This window comes from Echiichthys vipera, assembly GCF_963691815.1.
Source record: "Echiichthys vipera genome assembly, chromosome: 5".
Classification (NCBI taxonomy): Eukaryota; Metazoa; Chordata; class Actinopteri; order Perciformes; family Trachinidae; genus Echiichthys; species Echiichthys vipera.
The window spans coordinates 1,426,134-1,450,211 of record NC_139830.1 but is presented as its reverse complement, the minus strand read 5'-3'; the positions used below and the strand labels follow the sequence as shown (position 1 = coordinate 1,450,211).

The window sequence follows — 24,078 nt, the reverse complement described above, 5'->3', positions numbered from 1 at the left end:
AAATTAAGTAAAATTTGTATGAAAAATTCCTTAAATTATTGTAAAATAATTAATATTTTACATGAAAAATACTGTTAAAATATTGTTGAATAAAAAAAATTGTATAAAAATAGATACAATGTTGTAAAACTTTAAAATATTTTTTAAAAAGCTAAAATATTGTAAAATACAGTAAAAAGCTAATGAATGAAACTTTACCAAGATTGTAAAATAGTGATAAAATTATATTCAAATAAAGCAAAAGTTTAAAATATTGTAAAATACAGAAAAAGATGGTTTTAAAAATATTATAAAAATGTAATTTTTTTTATTAATATTGTGAAAATAATGTAAAACTATAATTTATTTAAATAAATCATGTTAAAAAATCTGTAAAATACAGAAAAAGATGGTTTTAAAAATATAAAACTGTAATTTCTTTTTATTCATACTGACAATATTGTAAAAAGTAGTAAAAGCTGTTTAAAAATAGTTAAAATATTGTAAAACTATAATTTATTTAAATAAATCATGTAAAAATATTATAAAATACAGTAAAAGCTGTTTAAAAATAGTTAAAATATTGTAAAACTATAATTTATTTAAATAAATCATGTGGAAATATTATAAAATACAGTAAAAGTTGTTTGAACCTGTGGTTAAAATCTTGTAAAAAGTGTTGAATCGTGTTTTACGAGTTCAGGATAAAGAAATAAAAATAATAATCATCTTTCTTTCCCCGTGTGTCTAGTGAAACAATTGTACCAAGATTGTAAAATAGTTAAAATTGTATAAAATACGAACAATATTTCTAATAAACGTATGTATGAAAAAATATATTTATTATTTTAAAAATGTGGAAAAAAATACTGATACAATATTTTAAACAGCTTTTACTGTATTTTTTCAACATTGTAAAACTGTACTTTATTTTAATAATGCTTGAAAATATTGTAAAATACTGTAAAAGTTGTTTAAAAATAGTTAAAATATTGTAAAACTATAATTTATTTAGATAAATCATGTAAATAATATTCTAAAATACAGAAAAAGCCGTTTAAAAATAGTGGAAATATTATAAAACTGTAATTTCTTTTTATCAATACTGTGTAAATATTATAAAATACAGTAGAAACTGTACAAAAATATTGTAAAACTATAATTTATTTAAATAAATCATGTAGAAAACTTTGTAAACTACAGTAAAAGTTGTTTGAACCTGTGGTTAAAATCTTGTAAAAAGTGTTGAATCGTGTTTTACGAGTTCAGAATAAAGAAATAAAAATAATAAACATCTTTCTTTTCCCCGTGTGTCGGAAATAATCAGTCGTCATGGAAACAAACACATCAACTGGTTCACAGTTTATTCACTTTGTGACTTTTTTAAAACAAAACGAAAAGAAACGACAGAACGACGCGAAAGCACTAAAAACAGAATCAGAAGGAAACTTAAAAAAGAACGGGCACACAGAGACGCCCACCACCCCTGCTGTGTGTGTGTGTGTGTGTGTGTGTGTGTGTGTGTGTGTGTGTGTGTGTGTGTGTGTGTGTGTGTGCGTGTGCGTGTGTGCGTGTGTGTTACAGTCTCCGCGTGCTGCCCCCTCAGTGCTCCAGGCGGCCCAGGAACCTGAGGTTGAGGATCTTGAGCTGGTCGTCCAGCTCCATGCGGACGATGCCGTCGTCGCCGTCGATGCTCAGCAGGATGCCCGTCGCCTCGCGGTCCTCGCCCAGGATCACCTTCACCTGCACACGGGACGCAATAAGCGTTAACGCACACATGGTCACGGTTTTTAGTCCTTTTGAGTCTCTGTTCAGTCATCTAAGGGCGCCCTCCCACTGTTCCTCCGTCCCGTGCCCCGTGCTTTAGGGTCCTTGTCCCCCCCTCCAGGCCCGTTTGTACTCACACTACCTGGGCCTCGGAGAATGCTTCTTGCTGCCTATACGTCATCACGCCGTAACACGTCACACGCATTGATGACGTCATGGCGATGCGTGGCTTTGTTTCCAGATCTTTCCGTAGACCTCGGAGTTTTTGTGCGTCTTGTCGACTGTTTTTGAATCTTTTCATCGACCAAATCTGCAGTAAACACTCCACCTCCGCATCACACCAACGTGAACCTTTCACCGCCATTGTTTTAAATGTCCGCGCATGGTCCCTCCTTCTTTTTTCTATGTCCCAAATGGCGCACAGGAAATGACCTCAGAACCGCCGTAGGCCTCGTGCTCGTACACGTGCGCACGCTCGTGCTCGTACATGTGCAAACGTGCTTTACTAAAGCCCACCTCTCCCAAACGGGCCGTGGACGGCAAGCGTGCCGCAGTTATGCACGGAGCGGTTGCACTCACACTGGTCAAAGGAACCAGACTTTAGCCGTGACACATGCTGGAGCACGGGACGGAGGAACAATGGGAGTGCGCCCTAAAGCCTGTTTTATGCGTCAGACGTCACAGTGAAGCTGAAGTCGTGTCTTTGGTCACTTTAATGCATCAGAGTTATAAAACATGAAATGAGGAATAATAAAAATTATTGTCAGAATGATTTAAAGTTTAAAAAGCATCAGTTTTAAGATGGCGACGCGACGCCGGGACGTTACCTTGTTGTTCTTGGTCGGGGTGATGGGCTCCAGGTGATCGCTGCTGATGCTCACCACCTTCTCCGACTCCTGCATGAACACCGAACACATGCCCCCCTACACACACACACACACACAGAGAGAGAGAGACACACACACACACAGAGAGAGAGACACACACACACACACAGAGAGTGAGAGTGAGAGTGAGAGTGAGAGAGAGAGAGAGAGAGAGAGAGAGAGAGAGAGAGAGAGAGAGAGAGAGAGAGAGACACACACACACACACACACACACTTGAGAACGGGTCGATAAAAACAACAGGAGCTGTGTTGTGTGTGTCGTGTCAGGAGTGGCGTGCGTGTCGTGCGTGTGGTTACCGTGACGCTCCGGATGACGCCGTTCTGCCCCATCAGGTCCATGAAGGAGTCCTTCACCTTGACCAGGATGTCCGTGGTCACCCAGTCGCTGCTGCCCTGCTCGATGTTGGAGCCCGGGGTGTGCGGGTTGTAGCCTCCAGGGGACGGCGCTCCGGGCGTCATGGGGCTGTAGCCCACCGGACTCGGGCTGGGACTCGCCTGCGGACGCAACGGGAGGCGATATTACCGAGAGATCTGCTGCACCGCGTCTCCTGGGGGGTGGGGGGGGGGGGGTGTTCATGAAATGTTACACACAGGAGCATCTACCCACCTGATACGCCATGGGGGAAGGTGTCGGATGGTAGCTGGCCGGCGAGTGCGTGTTCTGGTAGCCGACTGGTGACGGCGCCACCTGGTGGTAGCTCTGAGGACTGGGACTGGGCTGGTAGGAGCCCTGGGGGGACGGGGCCGCGTAGGGAGAGTACTGCTCTGTGTTATACCTGCACACACACACACACACACAGGTGAGACATGCTGGTTCTGTCTAAAACACTAACGTAACTCCAAAGCTCCACCGTGAGATGTTTGTACGCCTCTTGTTTCCTGCCTGATCCTAAATTTACCCATCATGCAACAGCAGGTACAGATGAAAACACATGAGTGTGACACGTTTGTTATCGCTGCGGTTTGTTCTGCCTCAGGTTAGCAACAAATACAGTTTTATTATTGTTTATTACGCAGTTTGACAGAACAAAATGAATGAATCCAGGAGTAAATCATTATTATTTAACGTGCAGAAACATTTAAATTAAATAAAAGACGTTTAGAGTTTAAAATCGTGCAGTAACGGTACAGAAGCCATGTAACACGTCACCGTTTCACTGGTTACAAAGACACAGTTCTGATGTTTTGTGTTAGCGTTAGCTCTGATTAAAGCTAGCGCTACGCTCTCTGCTAGCACAGCAAACCGTAAACTCTGTTCTCGTGTGCACAGATCGATGTCTAACGTGCAGATTTGATCTTTAAGAAGCGCTCTCAGCTGCTCTCAGTGGCTCTCAGCTGCTCTCAGCGGCTCTCAGCGGCTCTACCTGTCTTTTAAAGGTCGAGTCTATTTAGTCTATTTGGTGCTTTTAATGTTTAATGATTTATTATTTCTGCACTTAAAGGGACTGTGCTGTAAATGTGGTTGTACTTGGAGCAATGACAATAAAAACGATTCAATAAATAAAATAAATAAAAATCATAAATACAATGATAAATAAAAATACATTGTTAATAAAATGATAAAAATAAATTGTAAATAAGTTAATAAAAAAAAAATCCTAAATAAAATAATAATAAAAATAATTCGTGTATAAAATATTTGTTAAAAATCATTAATAAAAATAAATCATAAATAAAATGTAGGCGACACGTTTGAAAAAAAAAAAAAAGAGAATCGCAGTACCACAGCTTACGGTAACCATGGTAACCCGACACCATTCTCCAGCAGCTTGATCACTTTCACATCATCTACAGGTTTTGATTTGTGTATATTATTATATTTTATTTTAGAAAGTGAGAGAACAATCTGGAAACGACTCAAATTAACCTCCAGACGTTTCCATCCTGTGTAAAGACCCTGTGTGTTCGTACTCACATAGCAGGCGTGCCAGGAGTCTGAGGGTTGTACTGAGGGTTGACCTGCGGAGAGGGGACTTCTGGGTAACCCGGGGTCTGGGGGTTGGGGGTGGCCCCGTAACCCTGAGGCGACGGGGACGGCTCGTCGTCGTAGCCGAAGTCGTACTCCTCCTCATTCCTGCAGAGAAGACGTAAAAAGAATTACAAGATAAACACATGAGCTCTGTGTGTATGTGAGTGTGTGTGTGTCCGTGTGTGTGTGTTACCTGGAAGGTGTGTTGGGGTTGCTGGGGTCCCACGCTCCACTCTGACCTGGCGTCCTGCTCCCATCATGCACCGGGGTCTGAGAGCCGTAGTGAGGCGTACGACTTCCCACTGGAAGGCACAAAGACGGAACGATGAGTGATGATGAGACCTCTATGTGTGTGTGTGTGCGTGTTTGTCTGTGTGTGTGTGTGTCCGTGTGTTTGTGTGTGTGTGTGTACCTGGTGTGTGTGTGTGTGTGTGTGTCTCTGTGTGTGTGCGTCCGTGTGTGTTTGTGTGGCGTGTGTGCGTCTGTGTGTGTACCTGGTGTGTGTGTGCGTGTGCGTCTCTGTGTGTGTGTGTGTGTCTGTCTGTGTGTGTGCGTGTGTGTGTATGTGTGTCTCTTACCCTCGTGGATCGGCGTCTGAGAGCCGTACATGGGCGTTCTGGAGCCGGTGCCGTACATGGGCGTCTGGGAGCCGTACATTGGCGTGCGCCCGTGGGCCGAGGTCATCCCGCTGTGTCTCTTCGCTCCCCTGGAGGGTCAGGACGGGGGTCACAGGTTAGAAACTCAGGGGTCATGGGTCTGTCTAATCTCAGTTTGAGGTGGTACTTTTCTCTCTCTGCTTTAACAGAACCAGCATTAACCTCCGTAGATAAACTCTGCAGCTACGGACACAGACTTTGGAAGCAGAAGCTTCCTGGTTTTACTTTTACAGACCGTGGGAATTAACAGGAGTTTACAACGTTGGAGGTTTGAGCCCTTAAAGTGAAATACCAGCGTAAAATCATCCCATGGGCGAATACACTCATCAAATAATCCATGGAGACAGTTTTTAACGTGTATAAACGTAGAAATCCAGGAGAGATGCTAACAGCCGGACGTGGCTAACAGTGGTTAGCTCGTGGCAGCACGGTGAAGGCATTTAAAGGTCTTTTTTAACCACTAATGCTGCTGAAAATAACAGCAAACCTCTGCAGCAGCATGAGAAGAGTCCCTACACACACAACAAAGCACCAATGGGCTCCTTCCACTGTAATGGACTTTACTATGAGAGGAGCTGGTACAGGGGCCAGTAGGTAAGTCTTTAAAAGACTCTTTAATAAACTCTGGCTTCACTAACTACGCTGATGACGCTTTGTTGATGAATGTATTTGCCTGAAAAGGACCATGGGATGATTTTGCGCCTGATAAAGAAGAAGTCTGAGGATCTGAAGGTTTCTGAAATCTCCTGCAGCAGAAATAGAAACAGTGGTGCAGTGGAGCAGTGGAGCGTACGTACATGGTCGTTAAGCGCTGTCGGTCCACAGAGATGGTCTGGCAGGTGGAGTGCAGCTCCACTCGGGCTGTAGACTCCGTTGCGTCCTTCACCACCCCGATGTAACCTGGGAAATGTAGGCAGAATGGTCAGAGGACGCTGAGGAGACGGTTCAACCTGCGTGGATGTGACAACGCGCTGAAGTACCTTTGTAGGGACCCTGGGAGATTCGGACCGTCTGACCGATCAGCTCGTTGTCTCTTCGCCCTCTGCCCCGCCCCATTCCTCCTCCTCCTCCACCTCCACCTGCTCCTCCTCCTCCTCTCTGTGGAGCACCTGCAGGACGACAGCAACACCGTTCACACGGAGCGATAAGGAGTCAAATTCAAGCACTTTTCATGCATTTCTTAGAGCGCCCTCCCACTGTGTCTCCGTCCCGTGCCCCAGCACGTGTCACGGCTAAAGTCTGGTTCCTTTGACCAGTGTGAGTGCAACCGTACCACGTCTAGGAGCGGCACGCTTGCCGTCCACGGCCCGTTTGGGAGAGGTGGGCTTTAGTAAAGCACGTTTGCACATGTACGAGCACGAGCGTGCGCACGTGTACGAGCACGAGGCCTACGGCGGTTCTGAGGTCATTTCCTGTGCGCCTGTTGGGACGTAGAAAAAAGAAGGAGGGACCATGCGCGGACATTTCAAACAATGGCGGTGAAAGGTTCACGTTGGTGTGATGCGGAGGTGGAGTGTTTACTGCAGATTTGGTCGATGAAAAGATTCAAAAACAGTCGACAAGACGCACGAAAACTCCGAGGTCTACGGAAAGATCTGGAAACAAAGCCACGCATCGCCATGACGTCATCAATGCGTGTGACGTGTTACGGCGTGATGACGTATAGGCAGCAAGAAGCATTCTCCGAGGCCCAGGTAGTGTGAGTACAAACGGGCCTGGAGGGGGGGACAAGGACCCTAAAGCACGGGGCACGGCACGGAGGCACAGTGGGAGGGCGACTCCTTAACCTAAATTTCAAGTCATTTCAGGCGCTTTATTCAGAAAAATATGTTTGTTGGACGAGTCAACGTAAGCGGATGTGAGCGGGTCTGCGCGTATCACAGGACAGCCCTCAGAGTCACTGATGGAGCCTGTGAAGTGTGTCTCTCTCCGCGGACACTCACCTCCTCCTCCGTGGTGCATCGGGCTGCTGATGCGAGGGCTCATGGGAGCAAATCCACCAACTGTGAAGTTGGTCACGTCTCTGGGCTGAAAGAGAAAACAACACAAAGGTGAGGAGGAGGAGGAGGAGGAGAGAGGAGGAGGAGGAGGAGAGAGAGGAGAAAGAGGAGGAGGAGGAGAGAGAGGAGGAGGAGAGAGGAGGAGGAGAGAGAGAGGAGGAGAGAGAGAGAGGAGGAGGAGAGAGAGGAGAAAAAGGAAGAGGAAGAGGAGGAGAAGAAGAAGTTTTGAAGAAGAAGAAGCACGTCTCCCCTCACTTCCCCTCACGTTTCCCCGTCCGTCTCCCTGCACGTCTCCCCTTCCCCGTCTCCCTTCAAGTCTCCCTGCACGTCTCCCCGCACGTCTCCCCGCACGTCTCCCCTCACGTCCCCCTGCACGTCTCCCCTTCCACGTCTCCCCGCCCGTCCCCCTGCACGTCTCCCCACACGTCTCCCCACACGTCTCCCCACACGTCTCCCCCCACGTCTCCCCTTCCACATCTCCCCACACGTCTCCCCCCACGTCTCCCCTTCCACATCTCCCCACACGTCTCCCCCCACGTCTCCCCTTCCACGTCTCCCCGCACGTCTCCCCTTCCACATCCCCCCGCACGTCTCCCCTTCCACATCCCCCCGCACGTCTCCCCTTCCACATCTCCCCTTCCACATCTCCCCTTCCACGTCTCCCCGCACATCTCCCCTTCCACATCTCCCCCCACGTCTCCCCTCATGTCTCCCTGCCGGCTGCAGCGGCTCACGCCCACAGTGACGCCCTCACACTGACCTTGGATCCACCGGCCAGCACCAGGTGTCTCGTCTTGCACACAAACATTCCTCCGTTCTCCACCAGCTTCTTACAGTGGAGGAAGGCGAAGCCGCGGAAAAGGTGCCGAATCTCCCCTTCACGGCCCTGCGGAGGAACACGATCGTTAAACATTAAAGACAGTAAACAGGAAAACCAGCTCAGGTTAAACTGGTTTGAAGTTACAAGTTTGGCCTTAGTTACGTTACATTCACTAGTTCAAAGAGTCGAGCCGGACCGTGGGCTGGAAGAGTGCGTGTTCACATTTTACGCGTAAACACTGATCGTGGGCTAAACAGAAAGTCAGGACGTGCGTGATGCTGAGAGAAACATTCAGACAGAAGAAATGAACTCTGGTCCTTACGGAGTGCGGCCCGTCGATGACTTTGACGATGTCCTTAACGTGGATGTTGTTCTGCTCCGAGTCCAGAGCCACGGCGTAGCGGTTGTCCTTTCTGCGGTTCACCGCCTGGTGCCGCACCGTCATCACCTTCCCGTGCATGTTCAACACCTGAGAGACGTTCAGTACGCTTTAGTGTCATGGTCGTTTCTGCACGTGTGCGTTTGCTGAGCTGTAAAACTGAACGCAGACGGTCACCTGAAAGGTCTCTCTCTCCAGGCGGACGATGACTCCGACCGTCTGTGGGTCCAGCTGGACCAGCTCACCCCACTCGTGCTGCCCCCCCGCGTCGACGCCGGACGCCGTCTCCGAGCACAGCTGCAGGTCTCTGGGCAACACTTTCAACTGCACGCACACACACACACAAATACAGTGAGACAGGAGAGGTGGACATTGTAAAACACTTTAAAGATCCCCAGCTTCTTTGAAACTGTACTGCCGACGACCACGGTGGACGCCGCAGCTCACCGCAGACACAGCGCGCTCGTAAGCACGTTCAGCTGAACTAGATCTAAAGGAGCGGAGCAGGTACCTCGTGCATGGTGAGGTCGGAGAACAGGATGACGAAGTTCTCCTCCACTCTGACGATGAGGCCGGTGTCGCCCTCGTATCGCCCCGCGATCACCTTCACGTGGTCGCCCATACGGAAATACTTTCTCAACTCGTGAGCCGGGAACTCCAGGGGGTCCTGGGACAGCACACACACACACACACACACACACACACACACACACACACACACACACACACACACACACACACACACACACACACACACACACACACACACACACACACACACACACACACACACACACACACACACACACACACACACACACACACACACACACACACACACACACACACACACACACACACACACACACACACACACACACACACACACACACACACACACACACACACAGCTTCAGTCTTAAAGCCCTTACTTGTGCACGGGGAGGTGGTTTAGTTTGCAGGTAAGAGACAAACCTTGAGGTCTTCGTGTTTGGGCATGATGGTGATCTTGTTGCCGTCCACACTGAGGATCTTCCCCTGCAGGTTGATCAACTCCCCCTCACAAACCTCCACGTTGTCACCGGCCTGCAGGTTGTGTTCACGCTCCTTACCTGCGGACGCGCACAAGGTAATGTAAACAGTCACAGGTGTTTGTCTGGGAGATTTGTTTTATTGATTTCAAACATGTCTCACAGGCACCGCTACTCACCTGCATCTAAAATAATATTGTTATGGATCAAACCGTATTCTCCGCATTATAAGGCGCACCACATTATAAGGCGCATAGAACAGACGCTACAGTCGAGGCCGGGGTTACGTTAAGGACCGCCTCTAAATTCTTTGATGTTAAGTTCGTGTGCTAGTGCGAGTAGCATCCAGCTGCAGACCCGGAGCACAAGCCCCTCACTTGAAAAAACAACTTTTGCGTCACTTCCGTCAAGCAAGGGGCTCGTGACAAGTGAGGGGCTTGTGCCAAGTGAGGGGCTTGTGCCAAGTGAGGGGCTTGTGCCAAGTGAGGGGCTTGTGCCAAGTGAGGGGCTTGTGCTCCGGGTCTGCAGCTGGACAGTATCGTGCTAGCGCTGTTGCCTTCAGTGGAACAGTGATTGCACGGACTCTTCTACTTGCTGCTCTCTGTTCAACAACCCACTGTTGGAGTTCGTCCTCCAGCTGCAGCCGTCTCGCTCTGTTCCCTCTAAACTCTGTTTACTCTTCTTTACTCGGCGCAGGTCGTCTTGTTGCTTCCTTCAGTTCTGCACCATTGATTGGTTCATGTTCAACTCTCTGGCTGCTGCTCTATTCCCGTGTTCTACTGCGTGACTAATGGCCTTGAGTGTAAACTCTGCGTCGTAAGCGTGTCTCTTAACAGGAGCCATTTTGGGCTCTTTACACAAACACACACATGGAAATGAAACGGCACGCTTCACGCCGTCGTATATCTCAACATGCACCGCGCGTTACTTCTTCTACGGGGGAAAATAGAGTCGGCGGCTGCTCACCGTAGTTGGAGACCTGTTGTGGCTCAATATTGGTCCATATATAAGGAGCACCGCATTATAAGGAGCACTGTCGGCTTTGGAGACATTTGAAGGTTTTTAGGTGCAACTTATAGTGGGGATGATACGGTACTTTCTTCGAGTAGTGTGACAGTCTTTGGACTGTGGGAGGAAACCGGAGAACCCGGAGAAAACCCACGCAGACACGGGGAGAACATGCAAACTCCACACAGAAGGGCCCCAGCCGGGATGCGAACCTGGAACCTTCTCGCGACACCACCGTGTAGCCCTGATTCAATGAATCCATTTTGTAACTCAACACGGACGAAGAGCGCGTACCTGACTCTGTGACCACCTCCAGGTCGATTCCTTCAGGCTGGTCCTCAAACTTCTCCAGCTCCGACAGCGTGGGCTTCACTCCGTCTGTGATCTGTCCGAGAGAGAAACCAAACAAGTGTCTTTAGTAACGACGCAGCGATCTGAGGGTAGGCAAAAGACATCGCCACACTCACCACAGCAGACATGGCGAAGCTCTTAAAGAGAAATCCTTTGCGGCTGTAACGGTTCCCCTCAAAGATCATGAAGTCTCCGTCGTGGCTGACCTCGCCGCCCAGAGACCTGTCAATCAAATCACCGCCCGTCAGCCAGGTTCATATTAACTGAGACACACATGCGTACACGTGTTCACTCAGATATTCGGGACCAGCAGCTCTGGATTTAGCTCGTGGGCACTTCTTGACTCTTTGCTGTACTTCTCCTGTTGCTGCTAAGACACCTGAATCTCACACAACGCGCACTACAGATGCATTATGTTGCTCTGTACTTGCTGTTGCCTGTAGGGTGCGCTATGACTTGAAGTGTTCAGGCCTGGAATCTTATGAATCATGAGAAGTGTGAGGTGGATTGAAAACGCATTGAGAAGTTACAGCTACTTCCTGTTCAAAGTGGTACATTCAATTCATAATGGCAGACTTCCTGTTGGGTTTAGAGCCAAATTTGAAAACTGGGACTGAGTTGAGGTCCAAACTAAATATTTACTTTTTTAAAAAAAAGAAAAAGAGTGCAAATGTGCATGTTTCCTTCTCTCCAGATGTGTAACATTGAACCTTTTCAGTGCGGGTGCTTGTTCTTGTCGTGTTTTTGTGGTGTTTTCATCTGTTTTTAGTCGTTTTGTCACGTTTTTGTGGTGTTTTTAGTCGTTTTGTCAGGTTTTTGTGGTGTTTTCATCAGTTTTTAGTCGTTTTGTCATATTTTTGTGGTGTTTTTAGTCGTTTTGTCAGGTTTTTGTGGTGTTTTCATCTGTTTTTAGTCGTTTTGTCATGTTTTTGTGTTGTTTTGTGTACGTTTTTAGAAATGTATGTGTGTGTGTGTGTGTACCTGATCTTTTCAGCATCAAACAGCCTCTGAGCAGGTCTCTTGAACTTCTTCCTCTTAGCGAACCAGTCTTTCTGCAAGACACAAAGTCACAGAGGAGTAAATGGACCGTCAACACGGAGGATCAAGCGGCAGAGGGTTCGTGTGCGGTCTTCCTACCAGGCTCATCTTGGCCTTGATGCGGTCGAGGTCGATACGAGGGATCATCTTCAGCGAGATGGTGTTCTGACTCGGCTCCACGTAGTCCACCTGGAGAGCGAAGACAACAGGACGTCAACACACGGTTCGTCACTTACACAGTCAAATCATCGATCCACAGTGAACATAGTCATAATAAAAATAAGCCTGTCAATGGAATACAATGTTTATTCCCGATTAATCACAAATTAGCACCTTAAGGGGACATTTTTAAGCTTTTAATCCTCTTTATAAACGTGGGAGTGGACAAATATATATGTTTATTATTGCAACAGTCCAGACCAAAGACAAACACGGTGCAGAAGAGTCTCCAGAACACCTGCATGCTCCAAACAATCTGCTGATTCAATGCATTTCATATGTGCAGTCGTTGGATGTGATGCCGCCCATTTAGCTCTCGCTGCTGAGAGTTTGTAGCGAGGTGGAGGAGCCTCTCAGTCCTCCAGCAGGTGGCGCTTAAGTCTGGCCGTGCTCCAGTTGTGACTCACTTCACGTAGACGGTAAACACAGAGAACTTTGGTCTTGTCGAGAAGCGGATCTCGACATTTAAAAGAGTATCTTTACATTTCTGCTCAAGGACGTTTGTTTCTGGAGCTATGCGCTGTCTTCGTCGAGGCTGAAGGACTAAAATAATAGTGTCTTTTGTCTGATCCATGGTTGCATGAGGTCGAATAGCAGACCTCTGTGCTGTTGTCTTATAACCCTCATACGTAAAGAAACAATGTGATTGGCTGACGTGTTTATTTACGGTGCAAACGCTCAGAAAAAACGGACCTTGATCCGGAAAAAAATGCTTTTCACTGTGTAATCTTCACCCCTGTGCCGCTACAGATGTACACAGAGGAACCTCTGTCTCAGTTTGGTGTTTGCAAAGAGAAACAAGAGAAGTGTTTATCTAAACATCGACCGTGTCCGTACCTGAGCGATGTCGTCCTTGTACAGGCCTCTCTTCAGCCGAACCCAGGACTTGGGCTTCAGGTTGGTGACCTCCTTGACGACCTTGAGGACGTCCGTCATCTCTTTGATGGGAACCATCTGCTGGTTCCAGAGGCCCATCCTCAGGTTGCCGATGCCCTCGATGGCCGACTTGACGTGCGTCTGCTTGTACGACTCCACGTAGATGTAACCTTTAACGTGGTCCGGGGCGACCACGGACTTGATCTGCAGAGGCTGTGGGGCGGAGAGATAAAAGATAGTGACGATAGATGTAAGGAATTAGACACAGAGGGGAGTTTTGATGCGACTGTCCATTCAGAGATTAGTTTCAAACACAGTCTACATGTCAGAGAATGGTTTCATGTCAAACTGAATGGTGGAGTTGGAGCATTGAACAGTTTTAGGATCTCTGCGTTGACTTTGTTGTGTGTGAGGGCGCCGCCTCGTTAGCCTCAAAGCTGCTCTCTGCTGGGATGTTCTACCATGCGGGCAAAGAACCACAACTACGTTTTTACAAGACGCAGAGTTCAAACATTGAAGCTTTATAAAGGGCGCACTAACACTGTCCATTTGTACCGTCCACAAGAATGAATCACGGCTAAAGTCTGTTTGACTGGTGTGAGAAGGTCGCAGCGCCTCGACCGTGGCCCGGTTGAGAGAGGCGGGCTTGAAGGTTGATTATGAAGAATCTTTATTATAAGTTATATATTTTTTTAAATAATACACCCACGAGGCGTTTTGAGGGGAACAGAATGAAAGTTTTCCTTTCCATGAAAAATACATTTAGTCTGATTCAATATTTTGAATTTTTGACAGGTTTGACAGTGACTTCCTGTCCCGTTCTGTTTCTATGGTAGCAGCAAATAGTTTTGCTGGTTGCCTGGGTTGTCTGTTGTTGGGTGCAGCTACTGTAGGCTGGCACTGGGTGAAATGGAGTTAGCTGATCGTGCAGCTGCTTCGGAGCCTCAGTGAAGGGGGTGTTCTTTGTCCCAGCAGCTGAGTGAGCGGAGACGGGCAACAACCAGAGTCACTATAGGCCGAGCATTCACTCCATGGACTGAGAGAAAGGAGAGGAACGCCATTCAAACGCACGCCCACATGGCTACGCTGCTCCTTGATGCTAACATCACTTTCATCTGCACTTAGCTGGAACGGCTAATGCTAACGGCTAACGCTAACGCTAACTGTCAGTCAAACTCCTCTGCGATTTGCCGAATCTTGAGAAACTACACTAGCGGCGTTCTGCTCATTCTCCTTATTCAGCGTTTAACGTGCTAACGGAAATTAGCTTCACGAATATCTTAATAATTCAATCTTTTTTCAGGGGCTGGAAACAGGACAGTGGCGTGAAGGGTTGCGGGATTAAACACATGCTCTTCACCGCTCGTTTTCAAACGGAGCTTCATAATCAGAACGTCGCCATTTCTAAGGGTGTTAGTGGAGGCCGACTTCAGCGCCATGGGCCAATCAGAGCACAGCATTCAAATAAGTAGCGTGACGTTTCTTACCGTGTCGGTGAACTGGTAGGCGATGAACTTCCTCATCAGTGCGATGGCCGTCGCCCTCTCCTCTCCGATCTAACAAGACAGGAAACGATGAGGAAGCGTGTGTGACTCTGTGTGTGTGTGTGTGTGTGTATATGTTTGTGTGTGTGTGTGTGTGTGTGTGTGTATTTGTTGTCACAGAGCGCTCACACACACCTTACACTTGACCGTCCACAGGTTGGGATCCCTGATGACAACAAACAAACACATTTAAAACATTAACACAACGCCATCACGCACACGCTGCAGCTGTCTGGATGCTGATTGGTGGATAAGTGCTTCACATACTTGACTCCAGGAAGTAGCTGCTGCTGTGTGATGTCATCAGAGAGCTCCTCGGACCCTCCGGAGAAACTGCACACCACAGAAGAAGAAGACGTTCATGACAGGAGGTGAAGAAGAACATTAAATATGAATCAAACAGAAAGTTGTTTTTGCTTTCGACGTTTAAAACGGAGGAAAAGTCTCGACACAAACCTTTGTTTCACTCATTTCCTGTCACTTCGACTTTAGATTAAATCTGCGATATTCGGTATTTTTACTACGAAAGGAATCGTTATTTTTCTAACCTTTCACGACTTTGTGTGACGTCTGTTTTCGGAGTAAAAATTGACAGTTGAAAAGAAAGAAACAGGGTTTATTTGACTGATTGAACCTTGAAGGAACAAAGATACTCACTGCTCCCCTCCTGACGACTTGGCGTATTTCCTCATGTAATATTCCCCCAACGCCTCCTCTCTGGAGTCTCTGTAACACACACACACACACACACACACACACAGTGAGCCAGAAGACACATGAACTAACTGAAGGGAACAAGACGACGTATTGTGCTTCTTCCAACCCGAACAAAACGTTTCACAGCGGGATCGTTTCCACTAAATCAGCAAAAGAAAATGTGAATTAATGCCAGTTTCCATCCATGACTGTTGTGGATCAATCATCAGTTCATATCCGTCGGCTGTCGGAGATTAAAAAAAGCTCCTGGAGCAAATTATCCAGTCGGTGCCAAGCGCCGTATTAGGATGATGTGTTTATTTGTGTTGAGAATTGGCGTTTCACAGCTGTACGCACCATCAACGCTTTCTTTCCGTCATCAACTGTGACCGAAACAACGACTGCTGCTGCTCTCAGACACGATGAACAAAAAAAAAAAAACATCAGCGTGTTTGGGTTCATGACACAGCTTCAGTAAATTTCTCCGCCTTCTCCAGAAAGCGTGACTGCATGAACAGCTCAGCGTTTTTGTGCGTCTTGTCCGACTGTTTTTGAACGTACACGTGCGCACGCTCGTGCTCGTACACGTGCAAACGTGCTTTACTAAAGCCCACCTCTCCCAAACGGGCCGTGGACGGCAAGCGTGCCGCTCCTAGACGTGGTACGGTTGCACTCACACTGGTCAAAGGAACCAGACTTTAGCCGTGAGACGTGCTGGGGCACGGGACGGAGGCGCAGTGGGAGTGCGCCCTTAAACATCATGACGGCGATTTTGAGTTAGTTTTTATTTGATTGGAGGTTAAAGTTTATATATAAATAGGGCTGTGGCCTCTTGAGTGACAGCTAGCCATGCTAACTCCGTCATCTGGACCTGTACTGAGGTCATTCGTGTGGTGGCGTTTCCATAAAGACAAAATGGTTCAGGAACACACCGTGTTAGCATTAGCTCTGTTATGCTAACTAAATAGCCGCACTTTCACCATGACTCGAATGCAGCCTGCTATCTATGACACAGACACTAGATGCTAATGCTAATCTGGAGCAGCAGAGGGTTGGGGCCGTGAGGGTCGGTGTTTCACAGTCTGTGAGCGTGGGACTGTGTTGAACATCAGTTTAAATCAGAAACGCTGCAGCACTCGACTCAAGGAGCCGCTGGAATCTCCTCTAGAGACACAGGAAATTAAAAATGTCTCCTGTTCCCGTAAAAAAATCTCAACATTGACTCCCTCTCCTATCTAGTAGCGTGTTCTGTTAGCCTAGCTTCAGGGCGGTGGTGCTAATGTTGCTAATTCTGTAAATGTCAGCCAGATGGACGTGTGTCCCTCCCCCCAACGTCACATACATGCCCTTTTTTGGTCAGAGGAAATAAGGCGGAGTCACAGACAAGATGGAGGCTCCCGTAGGCGAGGACGATTGGGTGAAGTTTAGAGAACGGACCTCGGCAGAGACGCTACGTCTGTTTTTATACAGTCTGTGGTAATTAGGCAGTTTATCGTCGGGAATAAAACCAACTTTTCTTTCTATAACTTGCCTATTAGTCATTTACGAGACACATAATATTTGACCAGGACATCGAAGTCGTCACAGAGACGCAGACTCCCGGGGAGAACGTTACCTCCAGAGGTTCTGCAGCCGCCTGGATCCAGAGTGGTCGTCATCCAGCACCACATGGTCGATGTTGGACACTGAGAGGGACAGACGTTCATGTTTAACGTGAAGGGGGTCGGAGTGAAATGAGTGTGAATGGAATAATGAACCAGTTAAATAGGAGCAGACTTACCTTCAGCCTCTTCTGATCAGGACCGGAGAGAGAGAACAGGGGAGGAGGAGAGAGAGGAAGAGCAGGAGCGGAGATAAAGCGAGGGAGAGACGGATTCATAAGAAGGAAGAGAAGCAAACATAATAAAGCAGAATGAGGTCGAAGAGCAGGATTAAGGGAAAGGAAGGATGGAGATAAACAGGATTAAAGGTGAAGCAGCAGCCAAGAGGAGGATGAAGAGGTGAGGACGGACGCCAACACACAGTGTGCATAAGGCAGCAGCAGCAGCGACACAAAGCATGATGGGAGAAAAACAACAAAACAAACGCATTAATTGATGGTGACTGTGCAGCACGGAGAAGCACGAGGCCAGTGGAGGTTTCAAGGTCAAAGTACAGAGGAAACTAAACGCCACGCTCGCCCACGCTTCGGTTTTATCACCGTGTTTTCATTTAAACGTGCGTACGGGAGAGTTTCCACATGCAACAACCGTGTTTTTTATAATCTTAATGTTTGTAAATTAGTGTTTTTATTCAATTAACCAGTCAGCGACCGACCGACCTGCGTGTCCAACAAACTTTATGAATTTATTTAAAGACGAAAGTGAGATCGGAGTTCGTCAAACTACAGAAAAACGTGTTATTAACCACGGAAATATATCTGGGACGCCATAGAGATGCTAATTTCTGTTAGCGTGTGAATGGTAATTCCATTATGTGTTAGCATTGAGCTAATTGACTTTTTAACGTATTTTTTTAAATCATAAATTAGATGTTGTGTTAAATGTTTACTAACAGAATAAGCACTTATTATCTACCTCTCGGTTGTAGCAGTTATGCTAGCTATAGAAAATTATTTAACATTAGCTTGTTAATGGTAAATCCCATTATGTGTTAGCATTGAGCTAATTTACTTTTTAATTCTAAATCAGTAAACATGTCAATGATATACATGAGCAGTAACATCTTACAATAAACACTTATAATTTACTTCACTATTATAGCCGTTATGCTAGCTATAAGAGTTATTTTAGGTTAGCACGTTAACGGTTATTCCGATTATGTGTTAGCATTGAGCTAATTGACTTTTTAATGTATTTTCTTAATTATAAATCAGTAACCATGTCAATGTGACAAATGTACAGTAACATCTAACAGAATAAACACTTAGAATTTACCTCACTATTTTGGCAGTTATGCTAGCTATAAGAGTTATTTAACATTAGCGTGTTAACGGTTATTCCCATTATGTGTTAGCATTGAGCTAATTGACATTTTAATGTATTTTCTTAGTTATAAATCACTAAACATCTCAATGATACAAATGAACAGTAACATCTAACAGTATAAACACTTATAATTAACCTCCCTATTGTAGCAGTTATGCTAGCTATAGAAGTTATTTAACATAAGCGTGTCAAAGGTAAGTCCCGGTATGAGTTAGCATTGAGCTAATTGACTTTTAATGTCATTTTTTAAAGTTAGAAATAAACATTTCAATGTTACAAATGAGCAGTAACATCTAACAGAATAAACACTTATAATTAACCTCCCTATTGTAGCATTCATGCTAGCTATAGGAGTCCTTTTTCTCGTTAGGATGATATTTGTGAAGCTAATTCCCGTTTCTGTGTCATCATTGAGTTAAAAGCTTGTATCTACTTTGGTCATAAAGGTTTTTGGACTTGATAGATTGGTGAAAACGCCGTTCCCTCACGGTAGAACGACCCAGCAGACAGCAGCTTTGAGGCGGTTTTTTCTGTATTCGGCGGCAGAGAGAATTAAAACGAGGCGCCTTCACAACACAACAACAGTGTCATCCTTCCTGATGAACTGTTTCATGTTTAGGGAACTGACACGATTGTATTGATATCAATGCTGTTATAGGTTAATTCTCAGATTCTCTGTGGAGAAAAAAAAGTATTCAGCGTCATCGCGTCGGCTTTATTTTGTCGCTAACTGGACGTTTTGCTGCCGTCACCGAACCCGTCTTTGTTTCCCCTGTACTTCGGCCTCTAGTGATAAAATGCATCAACATGTGCCACATAAAAAAAAAGCTTCAACCACATCTGTTAGTTTAAAATAAACAAAAAACTGAAACATGGCAGCCTTCTACCAGGTAGCAGGGTCGGGCAAATGATCACGCTTGGTTCTCTGAAGGTGGAATTTGCTTCTACGACTCAAACCTCCGCAGAAAAACACCCAACGTGTTCATGTTTGTCTTTAAAATGTGACCTTTAAGTGGAATTCAGGCGTAAAATCATCCTCCAGGGTCTTTTTCGGAACTCATCAAATAATCCATGGAGACAGTTTTTATTAAGGTAGAAATCCAGGAGAGATGCTAACAGCCGGACGTGGCTAACAGTGGTTAGCTCGGGGCAGTACACATTGCTGCTTTGTTGTGTGTGTAGGGACTCTTCTCATGCTGCTGCAGAGGTTTGCTGTTATTTTCAGCAGCATTAGTGGTTAAAAAAGACCTTTGAATGCCTTCACCGTACTGCCATGAGCTAATCACTGTTAGCCACGTCCGGCTGTTAGCGTCTCTCCCGGATTTCTCCGTTATTTGTCTCCATTCATTATTTGATGAATGTTTTTGCTGATGGGATGATTTTACGCCAGAATCACACTTTAAGAAAGTTTTCATTTGTGTGGTTTTACCAAAACAAACACACTTTGCCAATTCAACACGACTGTCATGTGCGGTGAGTTGTCGCCGCTGTTCAGAGCCAGTAACGGATCTGCCCTCGGTGCTTCCTCACAAACACAGCTGTGCTGAGATGAGGTGGGGTCAACACAGTCCGGGACGTGGGTTTGACCAAATGGATGAAAGTGATTTTCCATTTGCTTCAGATACACATGGATATAAATATATCAAACATGGAAACATCAGAGCGGGAGAGAATCTGGAGTAGAAATTACCGTTAACTGAAGAGGACATGCACGACAGAGAGGAACACCAACGAGACAGAGAGAGACGAGTCAGATCACACACTCTCTCTGCATCACAGCAGCTTCATACAGCAACAACAAGCCCTGGAAACACTGAACTGTCTGTCTGACACAGCTCTGGTGTGACTCTCAGCCACGAATAATTACTAAAATGGACTCAAAATGACTAAAATCAGACGTTAAAATACTAATAATGGACGCAAAATGAGTAAAAAATGAGTCATATGATTAATAATGGATTAAAAACAACTAAAAATGGACTCACAATAACTGATAATTGACTCAAAATGAACTCTCAATTACTGATAACAGACTAAAAATGACTAATAATGGACTTTAAATGACTAATTATGTATTAAAGAGACTACAAATTGAATAAAAATGACTAATAATTGACTCAAAACGACTAAAAATGGTTTAAAAATGACTAATAATGGACTCAAAGTGACTAAATGGACTCAAAGTGACTAATAATGGATTAAAAACGACTAATAATGGACTCTAAATGACTAATAATGTATTAAAGAGACTAAAAATGGATTAAAAATGAGATATTGTAGCTTCTACGATTGTTACGGTGAAGAAACTGTGACGTGTCCTGACGTCTCTAATTAGGTGCATTAATCTGTATCTCATATTATATTAATGTTTATATTTATATATATATATCTCATATGTAGATGCAATAACATGGAGCTTTTGCACACAGACACATCCCATAATAATGTGACTGACCACAGATGTGAAATCTCCGTCCACATCAGTGTCTGTGTGCGGACGGACGTTTCTGACCAGACCGTAAAATTCTAATCCTGCACACTCGTGTTTCTGCCTCTTACATGAAAATCTACCGTCAGACATCTGAGCGGACTCACCTTTCTCCAGGATGTCTTCGGCTCCTTCCTCCCACTGATCGTCCTCGTCCTCGTACTCATCGTCCACGTCTAGACAGAGACACAAGGGGAAGGTCAGCCCCGAACAGCGACACAAGTCTCAATAAGCGGTGTTAAAAAAGGAGGTGACGTGGATTAAGTCGTACCGGCTTCGTCCAGAATGAACCCTCCGTGCCTCGGCTTCTTCCTGGGCCGGTCTTCGTCGTCCTCCTCCTCCTCTTCATCATACTCCTCCTCGTCTTCCAGGTCCTCCCCCTCCTCCTCGGCTACCTTGTCGCTGCCCACGGGACTGGCCGTCTCCTCCTGAGGGGGACCACAACAACGCTACCGGTCAGTCCTCAGACGACTTAAGACCACAGTGTTTGCCGTCACGTTACAGTAGGGGGCGCTGCACGCCAAAGGCCCGTCCCATTTAATTTGATGGTATTTTGTGAACAGCGTCAAATCACAACAGGAGTCGTTTAAGGATCCATTACCTACAGAATAGCTTTGTTCTTTCAGTAAACAAACTAAACAGCCTTTTGTTATTTATCTTATTTAAATTAAATTCGGTCTCTACACGGTCGTGTGTTTACAATTCTCAGAAAACTCCGACAGCGTTGAAGATTGATTTGACTATAAACAGATGCAAAATTACTATAAATATACATGAAATCCCTAAAAATGGACGTAAAATGACTATAAATATACATAAATTACTAAAAATTGACATAAAATATAAGAACAGGAACAATAAGTACAATACTTTTAAATATTTCAATGTTATTATTTCTACATCTATATGTACATTTGTGGTTTTGTGTTTAACTCTTAAAATATAAACATATATATTGAATATAACATACAAAATAGATGTTTTTATTGAATATAATATAAAAATAGATGTTTAAATCATAGTCATAATCATGTTTTACTGACTTTATACATTTTAATTTTGTGTTTTTATTATTTCTACATCTATAAATACATTTGTAGCTTTCTGTTTAACTCTGAAACATGCAATAAAAGTCATATTTACATGAAATATTCCCAATAAAAACAGAAAGTTAGCTGCTTGTACTTGAGTAAATGTTCCTAACACGTCACAATAAAGTCCCCTCTGCATTAGCGGGAGTTATGAGCTTTCACACCCGCTGTTGAGTTCATTTTTACCGGTTTATTGAACTTAAACCTGCCGCTGTAAAACACAATGTTTACTGGAGCCCACTGTGCTCAGTTAGCATCAGTTAGCCTCGGTTAGCATGTGCTAGCATACCTCATTCTCCGCCTCCTCGGCCTCTCCGTCGCTGCTGCGCTCGCTCTGGTTGTCGGAGAAGTCGCTGTCCTCGCTGTCAGACATGTTTTAAAACTGCGGCGGGAAAATAAAACACAAAACTATTTCACCAAAGTTTGAATTACACCGAAGCTAACAGCTAAGCTAGCAGCTAAAGCTAGCAGCTAAAGCTAGCAGCTAAAGCTAAGGGTCCCGGGTCATAACACGGAGGCCTAGCCCAGCATGCTAATGTAGTTTACCGCTTAATATCTGTGATAAAGCGGGGATTGAACGTGAGTCGCTGAGCTCCGCGGGTGTCCCTCACCTGCTGTAACTCCCGCCGCTGCTTAATTCCCCGTTAGTTGTTTAATAAAAGTAAAAATCCGGTTATTTAGAGAGAGTCCGGGATGATGCTCCTCACGTCTGCGCGGAGACACGCGAGAGTTCTGGCAAGTCGCGTAATCTCTCGCGGGATTTGGAGGAAGGTGGTGTAGGAAGGGAAGAGGTCTCACTCTGTTTTGTTACAGAGACACTTTTTTATTCATACAAATAAAACCAATGTGCAAGTAATACATATTAAACATGTAGATAAACAATATTAAATTAAGTATAAACATATATATGCTTTATATATATATATATATATATATATATATAAAACCCCTGGGCAAGTAATGCATATTAAAAATGTAGATAAACAATATTAAATTAAGTATAAACATATATATGCTTTATATATATATATATAAAACCACTGTGCAAGTAAAATATATTAAACATGTAGATAAACAATATTAAATTAAGTATATACATATATATGTTTTATATATATATATATATAAAACCACTGTGCAAGTAATGCATATTAAACATGTAGATAAACAATATTAAATTAAGTATATACATATATATGCTTTATACATATAAATAAAACTACTGTGCAAGTAATGCATATTAAACATGTAGATAAACAATATTAAATTAAGTATATTTATATATATATATATATATATATATATAAATAAAACAATGATAACAATAGTAAATGGTCAAAAGGGGCAAAAGAAAAGCTAGATATTTACAACAAATCCACATAGCACATTGTAATATAATGTTTTATCTGCGATACTGTACTTTTATTTTATTCTATTTTATTGTTGTTCATATTTTGTATTTTATATTTTATCTTATCTTTAGTATTTCTGATTGCTCTGTACCACTGCTACGATGACCTAATTTCCCCTCGGGGATAAATAAAGTTATCTATCTATCAAAGACCACTGTGCACATAATATTTATACAAATCTGGCTTAACAATATATATAAATCAATACAATAAGTATATTTTTAATCATAAACTGTCTAGAAAGGAAGAGATCTTACTCTGCCTTATTCAAAAATAAATAAAAAGTAAAATAATATACATAAAGGTACATAAAAAATACAGAAAACAATACTAAAATAACATTAAACATGAATGGAGTTGCCTTTATTATGTACAGATATTTATTTAAATCCATGTTTGGAAAGTTTTCTGAGCCTTTTTGTTCAGAAATTCAGAAATTAAATGTATAAAGGAAAAAAATAAATAAATAAAAATAACAAAAAAAAACAAGTAGAAAAGCAAATAAATAAATAAATAACATGACGGTCATGAGATCATTTTAAATAAATACATTTAAATATTAAATAGGGAGCATAATCCTACAGTTGTTATGGCTTGTTTATGTCTTTTATAAATGTATATAACTGTATAAATGTATAAGTACTGTTGTTATTTGCTGCTCTGTGTGCCCTGAATTGCCCCCCGGGGACAAATAAAGTTTTTTGAATTGAATTGAATAACTGACTTAATTTTAAATAAACAAATAAAAGAGAAAATGAAATAGGAACGTAAATAAAACTTCTAGTTTTGTCACTCGTAACTTTCCCTTTTATTTATCTAATTATTTATATTTTTAATGAAAGGAATTCATACATAAATATATAAAAACATACATTTAGAA

At 44.1% G+C, this 24,078-nt stretch overlaps 1 protein-coding gene across 1 annotated transcript; it reads right to left on the bottom strand.

Moving 5' to 3' along the window:
• Positions 1–1,326: 1,326 nt before the first annotated feature.
• supt5h (SPT5 homolog, DSIF elongation factor subunit) lies at positions 1,327–22,516 on the bottom strand. The gene is made up of 29 exons (XM_083914357.1): positions 22,398–22,516; positions 22,076–22,168; positions 20,967–21,123; positions 20,779–20,871; positions 16,836–16,905; positions 15,182–15,250; positions 14,792–14,857; positions 14,660–14,690; positions 14,468–14,536; positions 12,942–13,193; positions 11,985–12,074; positions 11,829–11,899; positions 10,964–11,069; positions 10,791–10,881; positions 9,433–9,569; positions 8,969–9,124; positions 8,635–8,781; positions 8,401–8,547; positions 8,019–8,144; positions 7,202–7,286; positions 6,239–6,367; positions 6,056–6,158; positions 5,181–5,308; positions 4,796–4,904; positions 4,549–4,707; positions 3,241–3,409; positions 2,931–3,128; positions 2,574–2,669; positions 1,327–1,722 (listed from the first exon to the last, which is right to left on the bottom strand). The coding sequence occupies exons 2-29, from the start codon at positions 22,157–22,159 to the stop codon at positions 1,582–1,584; spliced, it is 3,279 nt and encodes a 1,092-aa protein (XP_083770483.1). The 5' UTR covers positions 22,160–22,168; positions 22,398–22,516; the 3' UTR covers positions 1,327–1,581.
• Positions 22,517–24,078: the final 1,562 nt, after the last annotated feature.

Bases quoted from the DNA above. Each gene is read 5' to 3' on its own strand.
- supt5h (XM_083914357.1), bottom strand. From the start codon at position 22,159: ATGTCTGACAGCGAGGACAGCGACTTCTCCGACAACCAGAGCGAGCGC. The intron at 8,145-8,400 runs GTAAGGACCAGA...GTTCCTCCGCAG, and splicing joins TCATCGACGGGCCGCACTCC to GGCCGTGAAGGGGAGATTCG. The intron at 1,723-2,573 runs GTAACGTCCCGG...TCCCGTGTGCAG, and splicing joins CCCCGACCAAGAACAACAAG to GTGAAGGTGATCCTGGGCGA.